Genomic DNA, 20,210 nt, shown 5'->3' on the forward strand with positions numbered 1-20,210 from the left:
CAAAAACATGATTTGGTTTTCGCGGTGCAGATAAGAGAAGACGGAAGATTCAATGCATGCGCTCAGACATGACGGCGTTGTGTGAAAGTGTATCACAGCACCACCGAGCTGCCTGGCATGCATACCCAATCCAATTCCACACACTTTTGAGTCACCATGTGCACGCAGATTTCCTCCCGAAAACGCTAGTCTTCTGTTCAGACCGTCATCATGTAAACATAGCCTCAGACCCACTTAACGTCGCAACGCGAGTTCTAAACACAGCTATACTGAGAGACACCCACAGAGAGTTGTGAGGAGCTGACAGGCAGTTTGTGTGAACCCATTACACTCTACTTCAAAATTCTAATAATAGTCATCTTTGAGTGAAGTGAACATTTTGTGGCAGACAAATTTTCTTCATATATCACATTCATAAAGTCAGGAAACTAATCTTTTATCTTTGAGTCCATCAAAATAAAAAATAATTGAATGTTTGTCCTGAAGCTTTTATTCGTTTCTGATTCTGAGAAAGTGAAAAAAATCCAAATCACTCACAGTTCACGACATGTTTTCCTTTTTAATAGAGTTTTTTTTTTTTTTTTTTTTTTCAAACTATTGAAGGACCCCCCTTAAAGCAGGTCTGCCACCTCCCTCTCTGAAAGCCACGGAATTAAATCTTTTGCCAACAACTGTTTTACATATCACAGATTATCCTCAGGGTTTCTTGGATAAAGTTCAGTGCAAGTTTAAACGCAGTGCAGTGAAAAATGAGCAGCTGCTGAGGCTGACATTACGCAGACCAAATTATGAAATTAAGGTTTGGGAAAAATACCAGAAACCATAACGAAATAAGAATTTCGAGCAGAGCCGTAGGCTTTCGAAATACCCCATGAATTTAATTTGGTTTCAAGATCATCGAGGACGTGCGGTGTGATGCGAGCTGGGTTTAAAAATATATGAAATGACCTCAACGCAATGACACACGTGTGAGCGTCACTTTAATAATGCGTCTGGTGAATGTCAGCGTAGCCGCAGTAAATCTGGTAAAATAATAATACTTAGATATAGACACAAGATACATTCCAGCTTATTCAAATATTTACTCTTGTTTTTATTCGTTATTCATGTTTGGTGCTCTTTGTTAAATTTGTTTTGTCGTTCAGATGCAGTGACTCTGGTTCTATGTTTACCTAAAAATTATTTTATATAGTTTAAGTGACTGACAGTTAGATTTGAAGCATTCAATTGGTAATTTGTATTTTTTGTGTGACACATTTTGCCTTATTTGTCAATGTTGTCTTTTCTTTTTTTTTAACCTAATTTTTAAAAGTGCCATATGTAAGAATGTGGCCAAAAACGGTTACTACATTCAAAATCAAAATACCGAGGTCTTTTAGGTTTGGTTTTCTGATGTAACTGGCAACCCGTGGTTGCTCGGCAGCTGAGACACTACTGACTGCAATGATTGATAGACGGCGGTAGGTGGCGCCACATGCCAAAACATGATTTCAAAACATAAACATGATTTGCAGTCAGCAAAATATTTTTTTTTAATGCAAATATTTTTGGCTGTACTGTTGTTGTTGGTGAGTTCAGTTTGTTATATGAATATTATTCCTGAGTCTCTGTGACATATTAGGAGGATTTTATGACCAGTTGCTTTAGATTTATTACATAATGCACCTTTAACCTCTGTGGTGTGTTTTAATTGAAATATTTTTAATTAATAGTTTTAATACAATTAAAACCGTACATTATTATATCGTTGCAGAATTAGTGTAACCAGGTTAAACACAAGAATTATTTTCCTCAAGCACGAAATGTGTGTGAGAGCAGATTCTGAAATAAGAAAGCATTGAACGTTTCATCAGGTTAATAAAACTGTAACAGACAACAGTTATATGTAACCAAGATGTTAAAATCCTGACATCATTTGATTAATGAGAAAGCCTTTAAGCCCTAGAAGCATCATTTACAGCTGTTCTTCAGTTTAAAAAAAATAACCCCAGAAAAGATTCTTAAGAGTTTCGAAGAAGCTAAATAAAAACGACCGTGAGTCGTTTTTGAGCGCAAAGGAAGACACAGACGCTTGTGCATATGGAAATATTTTACCATCACAATCTTAACGTCAAATAAATGCAAAGTTATCAGTTCAGTCATTTCTTCTTTCACACGTCTGAAACTCCACAAATCTCAAACAGGTTTGCAGTCAGTAACAGGATGTAAACAGTCTGGAGGCAGCGATCGCTATATACATTTATACGCACATACGTTAATGTTGTGGATTAAAAATCCCATTTCGTCATAGAATCGTGAACAAATATATACAGTTGTCAGAAGCCAGCAAGTAAACAGGAAAAAGGTCGTTTTTGTGTATGTGTGCGGAGGAACATCCACGTCTGCGATGGAGCAGGTAATAAGGCTGTGATTTGTTAGCGATTACAACGTTTTCTTAGCCGTGCATTTCAGGCTTTACAGCATTTCCATATAGAAATATGCGTTACGTATTTAGAATAACATTTCAAGGCAAAGTGTTAAGTTAAAATCGGTGGATGTTCCTCCTGTCGTCACAAAACTAGTGATAACTGGGATTTCCGACGCCAGGTAAAAGCTTGATTCATCCACAAAATGGTTAAGTTGTTTCCTGGGCAAACACCAACTTAAACCACCTTCTTTCTTTCTTTTTTTTTGACGGAAAATCTTTACTCATAGGTCACAGTCATTAAGAATTCCTTAGTCATAAAATCTTCTTCCGAGTTTCCAGTAAACAACATTCTGATGTCCTGTGCAGGCGAATTCGAAAACATGAACAAACAATGAGTGGCTCTCAGATTACTAAACCGCTGGCGACACGTGTTGCGGTGAGCTGCGCGTCTGTCACGTCCTCAGGCTTCTCTGTGCACTGTGGCGGCGTCTGTTGTTCCATCGGTCGAGTTGCCAGCGTTGCTGATGGCGAGCAGCCGTAGTCGTTTTCTCTCTCTTTTCCTTCCAAGTCCAACTTTTTTATTCTGTTTTCTTTCTGACGGACAAATTAAAAAGCAAAAATATATTTTTTTTTAAGGTCACTTCATCATCATTGTGTTCCATAGTTGAATTCAAGTGGTTCCACTTGAGATGGACTCGTTGTTTCTGTTTATCAATTACAAAGTTGTTTTGTGTTATGCATCTATAGAACATGTGACATTCACAATAGTGAAGTTGTAGAATGCAACGTATTGGACTTTTTGCTGATATCTGATATGGTGATATATCAATATATCAGGATAGGGTACCATATGATACACAATACATGGTCCGCGATACCAATAATATCACAATAATACAACAATTCTGTGTTAATCAATACATTGAGAAAAAAGTGGACAAAGTCTATGTATTGAGCGTGGATGTAGAATCTCTTTTTATAACTTTCTTATCCCGCTGTAAACTCCCGATTCTTCCTCCAGTTTCCCTAGCGACACCTGGCGAGTGAAACTGACAGGGACTATTTAATTTAGACCCTTAATTTGTCAATTAAGTTATCAAGTGTTTTTCCCTGAGCCCAACTGCAAATGGTTATTTATTCTCTATTCTAGTGGAATTAGCATAATGTTTTGCATACTCATGCTGCAGCAGATGGATAGATATTTGTTTTATTTCAGGCTACAGTGATTATCGAAGTCATCGATTACTAAATTCATCATTAACTACTTTTGATAATCAATTTTTTTTTAATCTTTCTGATTTTCCAGCTTCAGTGCAGTAACAACAAGGTGATATTATAGTAATAATGTTGTATTAGGGGGTGTCATTTTTTTTGCTGATACCATTTTATTTCTACAGTGTATTTGGGACAGGGGTCACCAACCTTTTTGAGTCAGAGAGCTACCTTAAGGGTAAAAAATAATATGGAGGGCTACCATATAATATTTTTTTGTTTGTTTACCATTTAAATGATTAATATTATGCATTCAACTGCATACACGTTCCTTCCAGTGCTTACTCCTAACGATTACCAGTTTTTATAAACAATATCAAAGATATTTTACTGACAGATCATACGGATACATGCAAGTGAGGTGAAGTGAAGTGAGCCCGCGGGCACCGTATTGGCTGCCCGCGGGCTACCAGGTGCCCGCGGGCACCACGTTGGTGACCCCTGATTTGGGACATAAGAGTGTGTTATAATATGGTAATTATTCACAAACATTTTAAAGTGAAGGTATTACCCTGAGGGTAATCTATAGTTATTCTAATTACCAAGTTATTACATATGGATATTACTTTGGAAAAATCATGGTATTAGTGCATTATCTCCATATTACCACACTGTTACCATTGTCCTCCATCTCCCTTTTCCTAAAGATATTATTACCATACTATTACACATTTTTTTTTAAATTGTTTAAGTTGCATTTTTCCTCTTTCTTCATGCTATCGAATTACAAGAGAACACATCAAGTGACGACTGTCGATTATTTTCTCCATTTATCGAGTACTTGTTTGGTCCAAAGAATGTCAGAAAACGTTGATCACAGTTAAACAAACCTGCGAAAATTATGTTTTCAAACGTCTTGTTTTGTCTACAAACCGAATTGATTCCATTTTAACGTCAAATGGAGCAAAGAAACCAGAAAATATTCACATTTAAGAAGCCGAAAAATCAGAGAACTTTTAAAGTTTTGCAATTAAACCAATTAGCTGATTATCAAACTAGTTGAAGATGAGCGTTGGTTAGTCTGGAGGTTTAAACATGTTACACTGACATAGCTGTATGTATAATAATTAGGGCTGTCAAAATTAACGGGTTAATTTTTTTAACGCATTAAAGGGGAAATAAGTAGTTTATAGTGCCATCTAGAGGAGAGGCTGAAATTTACAACAAAGACCTGCTGCTCTGCTCACCCCCTCCCTTCCCTGAGCGCTACGGTGTCCGCAGCTGGTCAAATGTCGTCCTCGTTGTCTTTCTCCGTGTCAGCAGATGAGGTTCGTGAGGCGAGGGAGAGGGCGAGCTACCGCGGCCGTAGCAGACGAAGCGAGAGAGAGGAGGCGGGACTTCCGCTACAAGTAAAGCGACGCTTGATTTGTTCTCTCGCGTTTGTCCTTACAGGCTCTGGTAGAAACATGGCGTCTCGCTGCTAACAGTGGCTATGCAACCGCGGCCCGCGACCATGTTATTTTACATGACTTTTTGAAACACTACGAAAATGAAACAACAACTATTATACATCGACTAGACAATGCAGGAGCACATAATATGTATAAAAAAGTGGATTTTGGGTTATATAAACCCATAAATACTACACACTGTCCCTTTAACGCACTTTCTCACTTTCATCGCGCAACGGGTAGACGTGCAGTTTATGAACAGGCAAGGCAGCGGGCAACTATAGGGGGGCTCCCGACACTCGGAGCCTAAATGCATCAGTGACCAGCTGCATCCCAGTCTCCATTAAACAACAATGACATCTCAGTAGGAAACCTCCCTAACGGGGCCCCACGTCTCCTCACGTTAACCTGTGTGAAGCTGAAGGAAAATGAAGAGGAGTTATCAATCAGGAAGTTAGAAGAGGAAGAAAAAAGAGGGGGGAAGAAAAAAGAAAGGAAGCCACACAGTTGTAAGTGGCGCTGCTGGCGCAGATAATGATATAATCATAACATTAACAGTCACTGTCTAACTAATGGGGACACAGACAGCAGCTAACATTAGCGTCAGAATGCTAGCTGACGCTAACGCTAACTAGTAGAAGCAGTGCTTCTCCTGCTGTGGGTTTAGTACCACAAGAAAATTATTTAACTTTTATACTTTATATTTTGTTTATAATGTGAGTTATTTACAGTGCAATGTGTAGTTTTATTTTAAGTTATTTACAGCATTTTATTTTTTCTATTTATTTCTATTGTCTTATAATGTGTTTTTTTTACAATGTAATGTTTATTTTTTACTGTTTGTATAGGTTTTTACAAGTTATTTACAGTATTTTATTGTTCTTTACATTTATATTTTCACATACTTTATTTATCTCTCCGCTCCTACAACAATATAAAGAGAAAATTAGAATTTTTTTGGCATATTTACGAATGGTAATTAATCGTGATTAATCGTGATTAATCCGCAGCTACCCTGTGATTAAATTTTAATCTTTAGACAGCTCTAATAATAATATACAAATATTCCATTACCATATATATAAAACCAAAGGCGGCATCACTGACTGTTTGTCTCTGTGTGTACGACATGACATTTCATTTTATTTGGATAATTTTAAGTAAATAAAAGGTCAAAGAGAATCTTTATATTATTCCCAAGGGAACTTTGGTCGGACAATAAAAATCCAAAACATCTGAATGAAAAGATTTCCATTAACTGACACAATTCCTCAGACTGTGTCATATTAGACTACAGTTCGCCTTAGGGCCCTGAGATCTCCCTGAGACTGTGTCAAATTAATTTTACATGAATGCGAGCGCTTCAAGAGCCAGAGATTTATGTAGAAGAACTGAATCGCGTTCAAACAGCTGGTCTGCACCTTCAAAATGTTCATGTTTGCTCTTAAAATAAGACGAAAAACTGTCAAACCTCTGGGTCAGTGTCTCTTGTTAACATTCCATCAAAGTATCATGAGAAATCGACAGAAAACCCAAGCAGTGGCTGAAATCGTACCCACACACTGTAGGTACAGTATATGTTGCTATGCTGTTTGATTCTTGGTAAACACGGTGATGCTAGCTGCTGGTTTATGGTCTGCACAGAGGCCAGTGTGTGTCTGTGTGTTTTTTTTTTTTATTGTTTTCTTTTAACCAGTCAGTTAAAAATTCTCACTGATGGATTGCTGCTTTGAGAGAGGAAATTTTGGCCCCAAGTGTGCGGGAACAAAAAGCTTTTAAAGTCTCCTCAGCAGGGATCTGATGTGATGCAACAGTTCCAAGATACGTCTGATTTAATATCTTTCTTTTTTCTGCAAATTTCAGAAGACTTTAATGTGTCTGAAAGAAGTGAAAATGTAGTTGATTTATATGAAAACATCATGACATCCGGATGAAATGAATACGTACACAAACATGTGTGTGTGTGTGTGTGTGTAAAACGATCTGCCTCTTGCTCTTGAAGAAGAAAATCTGAGCGATATAGAAAATGTGATGATGGTCTACTACCGTGATAAAGTAGAGAAGCTTCGGTATTTTTGGCTCAAGTTTAAAAGTTGAATGATGATTTTTTTTTTTTAAGCTTCAAAGAGTAAAAGAAAAGCAAATGTTTTCGAAAGGTAAGAACGCAGAGAATGAGCAGACTGAAATCTTGGCGACTGAACAGGACGTAGGCAACATAGACGGAAGATTCATCGTTTGAAGATTGCCCTTAAAAATTCCGTCCGTCTGTGTGGGCATATTCTCCGCGTAGTTTCCTCCCACAGTGTAGTGGACACAGTCTATGTGTGAACGTGAGAGTGAATGATTGTTTGTGTCTGGCCTTTACTCCCTACAATCTCAACCAGGCTTGGCTCCGCAACTGCATCCAGTTGGGTGGTCTCTGTCGAGTTTGACATTGAATAACCTCTAAATTATGACGCAGATAAAGACGGGCGCAGATGGTGAATTTTGTTTCATACCATTAACGTGAGCTGGTATCCATCACTTCAGTCTACTGGTTGCATTTAGGCAGATCCACAGTAGAGGGAGGTGGGGGGTGTGGGGGGTGGGGTGGAATTCCCACTTTCCACCCGCAAACTAATCCAAAACATCCTGATTTCAGGCCAGATGCTGGCATGACATTGTTGCCACTGGTGGAGCATATGAAAACGTCTTTCCGTGTAGGAGATTGGTAGCAATTGCTTCTCGCACGTTGCTTTGAATAATATTTAGTTTATTTCTCGTGTCAGGGGCCGAGAGGCGGGGAGGTTCATTTCGGTGTGTTTACGTTGTCAGACATCGTCCTTTCTCTAGTTTCAGCCACAGTTACGGCGCACTCTGGCACCGGCGCGACCCTCTGTCATCTGCCCCTCATTAGGAATGAGAGCGCTCATTTTCACAAATGAGGTTTTAAATCCCCACGTCGTCTCTTATTTTCTTCCTTTAAATCAATTGTTTCCTACTCTCCTTTTTCCATGGCAGTTCCTCCTCTCCTCCGCTGCCATCTCTTCATTATTGTAGTCTGTCCTTCGTTAACAGTGCTGTGGCAGCGTCTTTTTGATTTTGGATGTTGTTGCTGGCGATTGGGAATGAAGGCAGGCTTTCCTTAAAAATGCCTGTGCAGCTTGTCTTTCTGTGAGTTTGCATACACACACACACACACACTAAGTGTTCACAGGCCCCGCGTACTGTATGCGAGCATGTGCTGTAGATGTATGCACGGTCATACTTACTGACATAACTACATGCTCACATGTTTTGTGTTAACTCCATGCACGTCGGCCCTCAAGGGGCCTCTCTCTCTCTCTCTCGGTGCTTAGAGCTGATGTTTTTGGTGTTTTACTGCTCTGAAAATCATCAGTGAAAATCGGTTGTTTTTACTGAAAAAAAAAAAGTCTGTTTTCATATCTCCCGCATGACTCTATGAGAGGGCTGGGCAATAAATCAGTAACAATATATACTGCGATGTAATTTTCCTCAATAGAAACCTAAGAAAAGTTCAGTAGATATTCGTATAATGTGCATGCACCATGCAAACACAATTTGAGTGAGTGTTTTCGCTTAGAAATGTGTCTATGTTTGCCGACTGGTTAAACTCAGTATTATTGCCCTAATCCATGCTCCTCTATAGGTTCAAATGAACTAATGTGCCACTAAAACAATACATAGTTATGAAGCTTTAGATCCTGAATAATTGACTGACTGTAGATTCTTACTGAATTTCACTGAATTTTCTATTAAAGAGGCAGCAGACACATTTTGCAGGTCCTGTTTGGGACACTCTCATTAAGGCGCAGCACCACAGGTTGGCAAAAACACCAACGGCACTTTTCCTCAGAGCTGGTTTTGGGTCTTAATAAGTGAAAAATATAAGAGATACTGTAAATGCTGGCAAATCTCAATTATATTGTGCAATCAGTTTTAACATCATAATGACAATTTAAGACTTGAGTTTGGCTCAAGGGGGCAATGAGCCAATAAAATCTCCAATTTGCCCCAGAAAATGAGCCCACAACATACCAAAACTCAAAAGTTAGTAGCTTTACAATGAGATAGCTGCTCTGCGAGAGTGAACCATCCCTCGCTCATCTTAAATGAATCACGCTATGCCCTGGAAAACTGCCATGCTCATCACATAAAAATGCAACCACAGGCCGACTTCACACACACACACATGCATATATAGTCATGCATGTACACACAGATGCACACATGTACTGTCCTTGTGGCGATTCCACTGTCGTAAAGCCATTACACGAAATGCACGACCACATCACAATGTCTATTCTGGAGAATATCCCCGAGGGTCAACTTCTCCGTGAGACATTGAAAACAGACACTTAACTCTTACATGTGTTGCCAGTATCAGTGCAGGATACTGTTGATCCGAGGACGACGCGCCAAGAATGTCGGCTGTTTCCAACACTGCCGGTGAACGTTTCAGTAGATATGAATTTATGGTTCATGGGCAGGTTTGGCTGTTTTTGCACTGAATAGAATTTCCTAATGAGTTATTGTTTGTGTCAGCGAGAACAGATTGACTTTACGGCGGAGATATTGTCACTGCTACAAATGGTTATGGGGAAGTCGATAACAATAATATTTTACTATGGTGTGTTTCGAAAAATGATTTCCACTTCACTGTGGGAGGGAAAAAAATAAAATAAAATGATGTAACATACTAAAATCAACACGTAAAGCACAGATCTAAACAGTGGATTATAACATGGTCAGTTTTTTTTTTCATTGGAATTTGAAAATTATCATTAAAATGAAAATAATAAAGACAACCCATTTATTACTAAAAAAAAATTGCAATATGAGCTACTGCTTTTTTCAGATCGCAGGAGGCTCATTATTTATTAAAGCCAAAATGTGTGTCAAATTACCATTTTTAGATTAGACTTTTTTTTAGACCTATGTCAGTGTTTTCATCACTGTCATATTCCACAGTTTCTCACAGATCTGCACAAATATCACACAGTAATCATTTCAAATATGCTATTTAAATGAGATATAAACATGTAAAAACTATTATTCCCTTTCATATCAATCAAATTTCAGTCAAATAAATCGCAACTAGAAAGGCACTCGGAGAGCGCAGCCCTCCGCTAAGGCAGCACAGCCCCATCCCACCCCACCCCCCACCCCACCCCTTCAGCCCTAATTCAGAGAATGCAAAACCTCTGCTAAGGCCGCTCGGTCACCAATTTCTTTCTTTGGCCACCACCTACATCCGCAGTAAATGTCATTAAATCCCATCCTTTACTTTTTGAGTTACGACAAAATGCGACTGAGACATTAGCAAGTGCCGCATAACTGTTGGGTGTTATATATATAACATCAATGATACACTTTTAAATAAGTTTCCTTCATAGGAACAACTTGCATTACAAAATCTTAGCTACCAAGGTGGTAAATCAGTACGGGCCGAGGACCTCCAGTACATTGTATTCAGTCATTGAAATAATGTGTCCCTTGAGAAAAAAGATCGGGAATCACTGTCTAAAGGGCTTAAGTTTACCAGACATAGAAGAAAACCCTGAGGATTTTTTTTTTTCTTTTTCAAAAACGATGGTATTTTCCTGTTAAGCCTGAATTGACTTCTTGCACAACGCAGAGTTCCACTCAGAACCACATGTTGTGGCGTGAAAAAAGCCCAGTACATCGGAAGACGGACGATAAATCAGCATTACTGAGCAGCACGGAGCCATATTGCCCGACACACTTAACCACTGAAAACAGTGAAAACAACTGCAGGCTCACACACACAAACATTGCACCCTGACCTTATCACAAGCAAATACACTATACACAGTAGCTTAAATCACACAAACGGCATCCAAAAACGGGGTTTAAATCTGGTTGGGTGTGATTGTGAAGCAGGGCGGTGTTGAAAATACTGCATTAAATCAGCCACAAACATTATGAATGAAATAAGGCCGGACCAGAGATAAATTTAATGTATTCCGCCCAGTCTGAAGTTAAAGGATATTAGACCATCGTGCTATACTGTGTGTGCTGAAGTTATACTGATGTCTGTGTTATTTTTAGCACACGTAGCATCTTAGCACGATTAACAGTGGAGCTGATGGAAATGTTAGTTGTTGACGAATTTGGTCATAAATTATTGTAAACACTGGAATTTCGGCGTGATTGGGAAAACATCACGGGATGATGGAGCTTTTCACAATTTATCCCGAGCGGAACAATAATGTCAACGCCACACGTCATGACGATCCGTCCAAGTTGTTCAGGCATTTATCCGAAAGCCACAAATATGAACATCATGATGATGCTCGATGAGCCTGCACAGGATCAAGACAGCCACCAGCTTAGGACTCTTCCTCTGGTAACCATAAGTGTCTGTTCAAACGTTTGTGACAATTAGATGCTGAAATAATTCTCAGTATGAGTTAAAAGTATGACCTACTGGTGACAGTGCAGAGAAAAAGTCTGGGGGATCACCACAGTCTTAAGAATTCCTCATCTGGTGACAATAATGTGAACTGGTGCAAATGTCACAGCCATCCAATAATTGTTTATGATAATTCAATCGAGAGACCAAAGTGATGGACTGAGTGACTGACCAAGCAACATTAACATCTAAAGGATTATTGACACGAACAGTTAAACAGGAAACACATTTCTTCTCTTCACTCACTTAAAAGTATGATACGTCCTCAGCCTGATTTTTCCCTTTTCTCTGATGATTGGGGTCACACCCAGGACAGATCGCTAGTCCATCGCAGGGTCGCCACCAATAGAGACAAACAACCATTTGCTCTCACACCTATGGTCAATTTAGAGTGACCAATTCACCTCATCCCAATATTGCATGTTTTTGGACTGTAGGTGGGAACCGGAGAACCCTGAGAAAACCCACGCAGACACAGGGAGGACATGAAAACTTTCTGCATGCAGAAAGGCCCTTGTTCCAAACCAGGGCTCAAACCCCTGGGTCTTCTTGCTGCAAAGGCAAGAGTGCTAACCACTACACCAACCACGTGGGATATCGTGATGAATCGCTATATGATAGTCTTGTAATATATTGATCATGACAGAATCTTTGTATCGTGATATTATTGGTATCATGGCCCATTTATCATATCACATCGTATCTTGAGGTACCATGTGATTCCCACCCCTACTTTTTATTATACAGTAACAATATCTCCAGATGCACACCACAATACCGTGAATAAGTCACACTCAGTCACACTTGAGGGTCCCATATTATGCAAAATCAACTTTTTAATAATTCAAATCCTTATATTTGGGGCTCTGGAGGTCCTATCAGTCGGCAAATGACTCACTCATGTTTTTGTGGTCCTCCTCAGTCTAAGTACAGGAGATAAAACACACGATATTGACTTCCGCGCTCACCGGGACATCACAATACGCTAAATTCCTGGAATCGTTGTCTCGCGGAGCTCCGCTTTGTCCGTAACACGCGCAAGAGTGAGTGCTGGCGAGGGCAACGGTATCCAAAAACTGGAAGCCCGCAAAGTCCGCGAAAAGTTCTATTCTTGGCTCCACAGTGCAGCACAGAGTTCTACACAAACTTGCCTCAGAGGATTTATCTGTCCAGTGGATACTTGTTATAAATGACGGCAATGTGCCTGCTAGAGCCTGCAAATAATCACTTTTCCAAATGCTAACTGCTGTTAGCTCCCAGTAGCCTCTGAGAAATAGGGTATACTATGAGTCCTCTAACATCATAGACATAGAAACACACTTTTCTCATCTCTATAAACACACATTTGAGGGCTGCCTCAGAAAGAAAGGTAAAAAAAATGTTTGACTATCTTTTCACAAAGGCACATCTCTAAAACGCATTAAGGACAATGGAGGAGTGAAAAATAGAAGGAAAAACATGAGAGACAGACTGCAGAGAGCCACTTGTTCTCTAATGAGTACCTGGCGTGCTGGGGTTTAGTTGCCCCAAGGATACGTCTGCACCGGGATTACTGTGTGATAACTTAATGCATATGATACATGGGAAAATGTACTTGAGCTCGTCAATCTGTGTTGGGTTACACTGTAAGATGTAGATCCGTGTGATGCTGCATAAGAAGTTCTACACTGTACAGATAGTGTGTATAATGTAGCGGGATTTGTCTGACCAGATATAAGATATGGAATTGTTCTTTGAAATGTCATTCAGTGCCCAAAATATGCCCAAAAATGAATATGAAAGAGGCATTGTGTTGCAAAAATTGACACGCCTAATAAGTTCCAAACTCTTCAAGATGTAGCCTACTTGGATTTCTGGGATAAGGTCATGAATTCCTCTTAGATGCTCATATGGACTGAGACATTTTTTTGAAAAAGTCCACTCATGCCAAATGGTACAATTACATTATGCAGTCATGGGAAAAGAGTTCAAAATGATTGGATCAATTCTCACAGTAACATGATTTACTCTCCGTTAGATATTTAACCTTTGCTGAAGACAAAAGCTTTTTGGGACACGAACCAAGACCAAGACCCTCTGCTATCTGACGAACATCTGTTCTTACTGTGATAAAAGAAAAAAGACCTGGACATTTGAGCCAGACTGACTCACCAGTGCGTATTGAGCGATGTCTCCTAACAACACATAACAAAGAAAGTTAATAATGATAGTGAACCAAATCCTATAACCTGATTAGATATTATGCTGAAATAGATAAAGTTGCCAATAGTTCATTTACAAATGTATTTTCCGATTTCCAGTCTCCCAGTTTTCTGCCAACAATCATGATTTTAACATTTTTATCTGATGCTAAATCCACTGAAATGCTGTATTTGGGCAAACGGTTTAATGTGTTTATTGAATTTACAGTAGATAATGCTGAACTTGCCGTTGAGCTTCAAGTGAAAACACTTCCATTGTAGAAATCCATTGTGGTCTTTTTTTTTTTGTACTTGTGGAAACTACTTATTTGCCTGTGTTTCATTACGTGCAGTCTCCCTCATCCTTGATTCTGTTACTGCTGGCGGGACTCCCATGATGCACTGACGAACATCAGTGCATCATGGGAGTCCCCGCCCATCCCCTCCCCTCCCCATATCTCACATTACTAAGAGTCATTAACATTATGGTTCTCTCTCTGTCTGTCCTCATTCTGTCATTCTGTAGGTTACATCTGACTCTGCAGGATCCAAACCTGACAGTCTAACTACAACGATCGTGATTACGTAGCATTATTAGGTGCTGTCTTTAACTTTGTGTTTTGCCTTTTTTTTTTTTGAGTTCATGAATGAACACTTTTCCTCTCTGTCCTTTGTCTGCAGGATCAGGGTGTGACATTACTGCTAATGTCACTAAACCATGATTTGTTACCATCATTTCTAAGAGCAATTCTTATGAATACATGAGTTACATCTTTCATTATTGGTATTATTGTCAATGCCTAGATATTACACCACTATTTGTGGACTTTCTGTGAAGAAACAGTTTGGATGAGTTAGTTTTGGACATCGCGGTCACAGTGATTCAAGACGGGATGCCCGAGGGCTTCGGCCATGCTCCGTTTTTGGCATATTTACACCTAAATTAGGCCGGGTCTACACTGGATGTGTGTGCAGTGTGTGTCGCTGGAGTGCCTTTACTTTGAAACGGGTACAGGACAAGTTTGTGACATTGTGTGACAGATATATTGCGGTAAATGCTGCAGTTTAGCTGTATAGGTGAGAAGTCTATATAGCTCATATGGGTAGTGTGGCTGCTCTAACGTGTGCCAAGGACACAGACGCACATGCTTACGCATCATTGCAGCCCTGGCCTTAGTTGAATTGTGTTATTGTGCAGTACCAAACCAGAAAATGAGCTCACAACAACCCACCCCCCCCCCCAAACAAAAATATGATCTGGATAATATCACTAATTGTGTCCAACCACAAATATGTCTGATAAAGTCACACACGCGGTCTCTGTTCATGGAGCTTCTCCAGGAAGTGGAAAAAAAGGAGTTCACTTACATTTTGAGCTGCGGGAGACGCGCTCCCTTGTATAAATTCTATCACGTGTACGTGAGACAGGGAAGACGTACGGCAGGAGACCATTTCACACACAGAAACACGTGATGTTTTTGTCCAACTGCCCTGTTGTGAATAAACGCTTGTTTCATCAGCCAGTGATACCGCTTCAAATGGTTGTGAGAAGGAACGTGTTTCACGCGGTTGTTTACACTCCCATACGATGAGACTTGCTTCCGTCATTGTGCGTCAAGCAGGGGCGCGCACGATGACAGACGAAACAGAGCAATACCACCGGAAATCGCGGGGGCAGTATAGAGTCAATAGTCCACAATCGGTCAGGGAAAACGACAAAGAACCAACATACAGTTGCAGTGAAACAACTGTAAAACATGCTGCCAGAACTCGCTGGTTTATCCCTGCAGTCAGAAAACGGCTTCACTCGTTGGTGCAGTGGTTTGATTCGAGGGGCTATCTGGCAAAGCAAGTTGTTAAAAGTCATAGCAGACGTACGGACATATTGAAAATGCTGCTCATCATTGATCTCTTTCTCAGTGGCAACACCAACGAGCAATATTCCCCATTATTGGGACGACTTACATTTGGTAAGTGGTCTTACATTTTACAACCACAAAATGTGCTTGCATTTCAGTCTACAAAATACACACAGAGGTATGTGGGATAGTGGTGGAAATAACGTTTGAGATGGACAAAAGTGAGATGGACATAGATTGAGTATAAACTAAGTATAGGCTTAGACAACATTTTTTTTGTTTTTTCATGACCCAAAAAAACCCAATTTGTGTATCAATTGGCCTAGTCTCTATAAATGATGTTGTAGATTATATTTTGAGAACATGGGATGCCACCCACAGGTCATCAGAACCTTTACAAAGTAGACATGTCCCATTCGAATGGCAAAAGCTGCCTGAAGCTGGCAGGAGTCCTTTAAACTGCAGCTTTTAGTGATATTTTTAAACGAGGCCTGTGTTTTTTAAAGCTTCATAGTTTTAATGGACTGGGCACACACACACTAAGACTTTGCCACCATGCTCTATGTATTCAGCCTTATAATGTGTTTTAAACTTAGTTCTGGTTTGCCAGCTGTTGCGTGCCGAGCCATGAGTTTGCTGTGGATTATACCAAGGCTGTGCTTGATTTTTGCTCAGAATTTTCCCTGTAGTACATTAAATACTGCTGCACAGCTGCAGCCGTATTCTCTTCCCAAGAGTAGTCACTTGTATGAATTAAGCGTTGCTTTCTTTAAAGCTTTCAGAGACTACAGGGGAGTTGGCTTTTATATGATTATGTTCATTTTGTACTTTGCAGACTTTAAGTAACAATACACTGCAGTACTAATACGCTATTAAGAATGACGTACGGATATTTGACGGGGGAGTTCTGCGGTACTTGTTTTGGCCCAACATAGGCGCATTCTGCTGCTGCACTTGGACCACAGATACCACTGTTTCCTCCAGTTTACGTTTGTGTTGCACTGCATCATAAAACACCAGCTATGCAGACTCTTTCAATTTTATTGCAGGGTAAATGCATTATGTCCTAAATAAGAGCTCCACTGCCACGCTCGCTCCTTGAAGGGGAGTAGAATCAGCTTGTCTAGATTATCACCACCATAAATACAACTTAATAAGCTTTCACACTAATACCAAACATGTGTCTGCAGCCATACAAGTCGTTGCACAAAAAATAAATAAATAGAGATATATTCCAAAAACAGAAGAGGCTATGTGATGTGAACATGTGGACAAAATGCAACATGCCCCTGCGATTTGGGTTGTACTACTAAAACAACTCTTATCGTTTGTTTTGGTCGCTATGTTTATGAGTGTTTTTGAATACCTAACTATAGACTGTGAGACACAAAAACCTTATTGTTCAATTCCATTATCTTGGGAGTTGAATCCGTAGGAAGTGCATTAGCCACATGTGGGTAGGGACAGAGCTGTTTTAATCCTGCTGTGCATGGGTTAATGTGCTCCCTTTTTAAAGTGCTGAAATTTGTTTCCTTCTCAAACCTTCTTTTTGTTGTGTTTAGTGTCTGTGCTATAACATGCACTCAATGTTAACTTTGGGTCACTTTCTGGATTTGTTTGCTTTGTCTTTTTTGCGTGTGAAGTCGAATTTTCTAGTCTTTTTGTGGCATCGACCTGAAATCAGACGTTCCGTAGTACAGATTCTGCTCAGGCTTTTTTTTCCAGTTTGTATTATTAATGTCTTACAGCCCAAATTAATCATAACCTAATGAGCGAGGACAGCACGGTTCCCAAACCTTTCACAATCCTGTACCCCTTCAAACATTTGACCTCCAGCCATGTACCTCCTGCTCCTGCACACTTAAAACACACAGCACACAATAAAATCTCTTAAAGTGAGAGTACAGCCTATGCTTATTTTTTGGTAATGAGAGCAGGCACCTCAGACTGTATGCCAGTTTCAAAATGTAATAAGGCTGGGTTTTTTTTCGTACCCCCACGCCACTTTGTGCAGTTCAGGAACAACTGAGCAAGGAAAACCATGTCAAATATCAAGACATTTTTGTCATTAAATTAATATTTGATGACATGTAGCTCAATCGAACAAGCAACTGGCTAAAAATGAATGTTTTGTTGTAAACGGTGTGAACACAATTGCACAATGTAAAGTCAAATGTATACAAAAAAATAGGTTGATCTCTGCACTGTCTCGTATTGAAAAATGTTTTAGAAATTCTGCTTCAACACAAGTCTGTATGTGGGATATTGAACAAATCTGCAAATTCACACACATATATCGATTTGCAGTGATTCTATAGGCTGACTCATCAGTAAGTAATCAAACAAGTCAAAGACTGGTTTTGGGTTGAAACCTTAAATGCTAAACCACCTATACGTCTATTGTTTCAAAAGATGCATCAGTTCTTCCAAGGCCCAAATTGGTAAAATGCATTTTGAGTTCAGTGCTAAATGGCAAATGTTAGAAAATACAAAGCACACTTTTCTGACCAAAACCGGAGTGCACATTTTGTGTAGCAAGCCAAGACATCGCCATCTGCAACTACTACAGCTGCATTTTTTAACAATTGAACCAGTGATAAGGATTCTTTAGTCGACGGGCCACCTCTCGTTAAAAAATACTGATAAGATACAAATGGATATATGCATACCATGCCAAGACGCATTTTAACTGTTTGATGTTGCTAAATTTGCCAGGAAAACGAGTAACAAACTTATTTGCTAAGTTAGCCCACAACAGTTTGCTGCCATCAGTGAAAGGAGAGGAGAGAGGGAGAGAGAGAGAGAGAGAGAGAGATGAGACCCATGTCCTTCCTCATCATCTGAAAACAATAAGACAACAAGAGAGCAGGAATTAAAAAGACTAGAGCCATCTAATCTGGAACAACAGTGGAATGTCAGGAAGATGCCACAGCACCCTTTTATCCCAGATGTGTGCTATTAGGTTCACTGGCCTGATCCCTGCACCAAACTCTGCTGGATCAGATTTCTTTCTCCACTAATGCCACCGGACATACGATCTGACAATGATAATGATAATTACCTTAAATGACATGCCTTCCATTGTGGAAGAAGTGGAAAACGCACAAGCGTGTGCTCAGGCACACACACACACACACTAACACATACACTTGTGCCCTACAAGCTAAAAACGAAACATTTGCAGAGCTTTAAAGAGAAATTGCTGTTGGCATTTTCACAAGTTTGGAAAAAGTTAAATGCACCATGGCACTGTACATTCCCGTGGACCATTTAACTGTTTTCACAGCTTCTTGTGTTGCTTGTGTGTAGGGAAAGTCAAAATTGTTGCCAGGTTGGGTTTTCAATATGCTGTCGTATCATATCATCATCACTTCAATGCAGGGTTAAAAACAATAGCCAGCCACTGTATCTAATGCTAATGAAGACCTACAAATAAGTAAACGAAAATAATCAGTCATCTTTTTATCCAGCGCTGACAGCATTTCCACACAATAGAGCTGCACAAAAATATTTGAGTTTATTTTCAGGTTCCTCTGCACTATCAGAAACACAGAACACATGATGAGGATTATGTTCTGGACATGATTACTCCAGTTTCTACAGCAAATCCACAAGACTGGCTGCCCTTGGATGGAAGTAACATAAAAGCATAAAACCTTTTGATGACGATCAGGATGTGCGATGATTTAAGATACTATCTCACAATGGAGCAGCCGACATAAAGAAAATACAAGTCCTTGTTTTAATCCATGAGCGGAAGACGTTGCAAGACGTGCTTTCATCATGAACACTCCCCTCTTTTTAGTTTCCATCTGTAACACTTCTGTTTTGGCGCTCAAGACAGAAGCTGAGGTAAAGTCTGTGCTGCATCTTTAAGGAGTCTCAAAAGAGATTGGACACAATATTCAATTAACTTGTCGGATTGATTCTCAACAAATGATGACGTGTTGTCTGAGGGCAGGGTCATATTATACCCTATTTCTCCAAGTTAAACTAGTTCCCTGGTGTCCTAATGAACATGTCTGTGACTTGCTTTGGTCAAAATACCAGGATGAAGCACCACAACAGTTCAATCACCCTCTCAAAACAGCCCTATTCAGAACACTCTGTTTAGTAATAGTAAAAATAAATAAATAAATAAAACGTAACTTAAGGAACAGGACATGCCATCAGCCACAGAGGCTACTGGGAGCTTACAGCAGTTAGCATTTGGAAGTGATCATTTGCAGGATCTAGCAGGCACATTTCTGTCATATATAACATGTATCCACTGGACAGATAAATCCTCTGAGGCTGGAGGTTTGTGTAGGACTCTGTGCTGCACTGCCGTGCCAAGAATAAAACTTTTCTCGGACTTCATGGGCTTCCGGTTTTTCGGATACCGTAAAATTTTGCACATTATGACGTTCCAATGAGCGTGGAACTCAACATGGCGTGTTTTATCTCCTGTACTTAGACTGGGGAGGACCACAAAAACATGAGTGAGTCATCTTTTTTCACACGTTGCAGAATGACAGGGCCTCCAGAGTCCCAGATATAAGGATTTAAATGATTAAAAAGTTGATTTTGCATAATATGTCCCCTTTATGTTGGAGATGAGGGGAAACATGAAGGACTGGATTTTTTTTTTTCACAAGTAGGAATTTGTACTATTCACATTAGAAC

The 20,210-nt window shown here is 39.7% G+C and overlaps 1 protein-coding gene across 1 annotated transcript in view; it reads right to left on the reverse strand.

Annotated features, from left to right (window-relative positions):
- Nucleotides 1-2,867: 2,867 nt before the first annotated feature.
- The window catches only part of rspo4 (R-spondin 4), a gene marked incomplete at both ends in the record, with an annotated part of 34,016 nt that continues 16,673 nt past the window's right edge, over nt 2,868-20,210 (reverse strand). The window contains one exon of the mRNA XM_083892666.1: nt 2,868-3,001. Coding sequence (XP_083748792.1) covers nt 2,868-3,001 — 134 coding nt within the window. The remainder of the gene's footprint in view (nt 3,002-20,210) is intronic.

This window comes from Microchirus variegatus (assembly GCF_963457635.1).
Source record: "Microchirus variegatus genome assembly, chromosome: 7".
Taxonomy (NCBI): Eukaryota; Metazoa; Chordata; class Actinopteri; order Pleuronectiformes; family Soleidae; genus Microchirus; species Microchirus variegatus.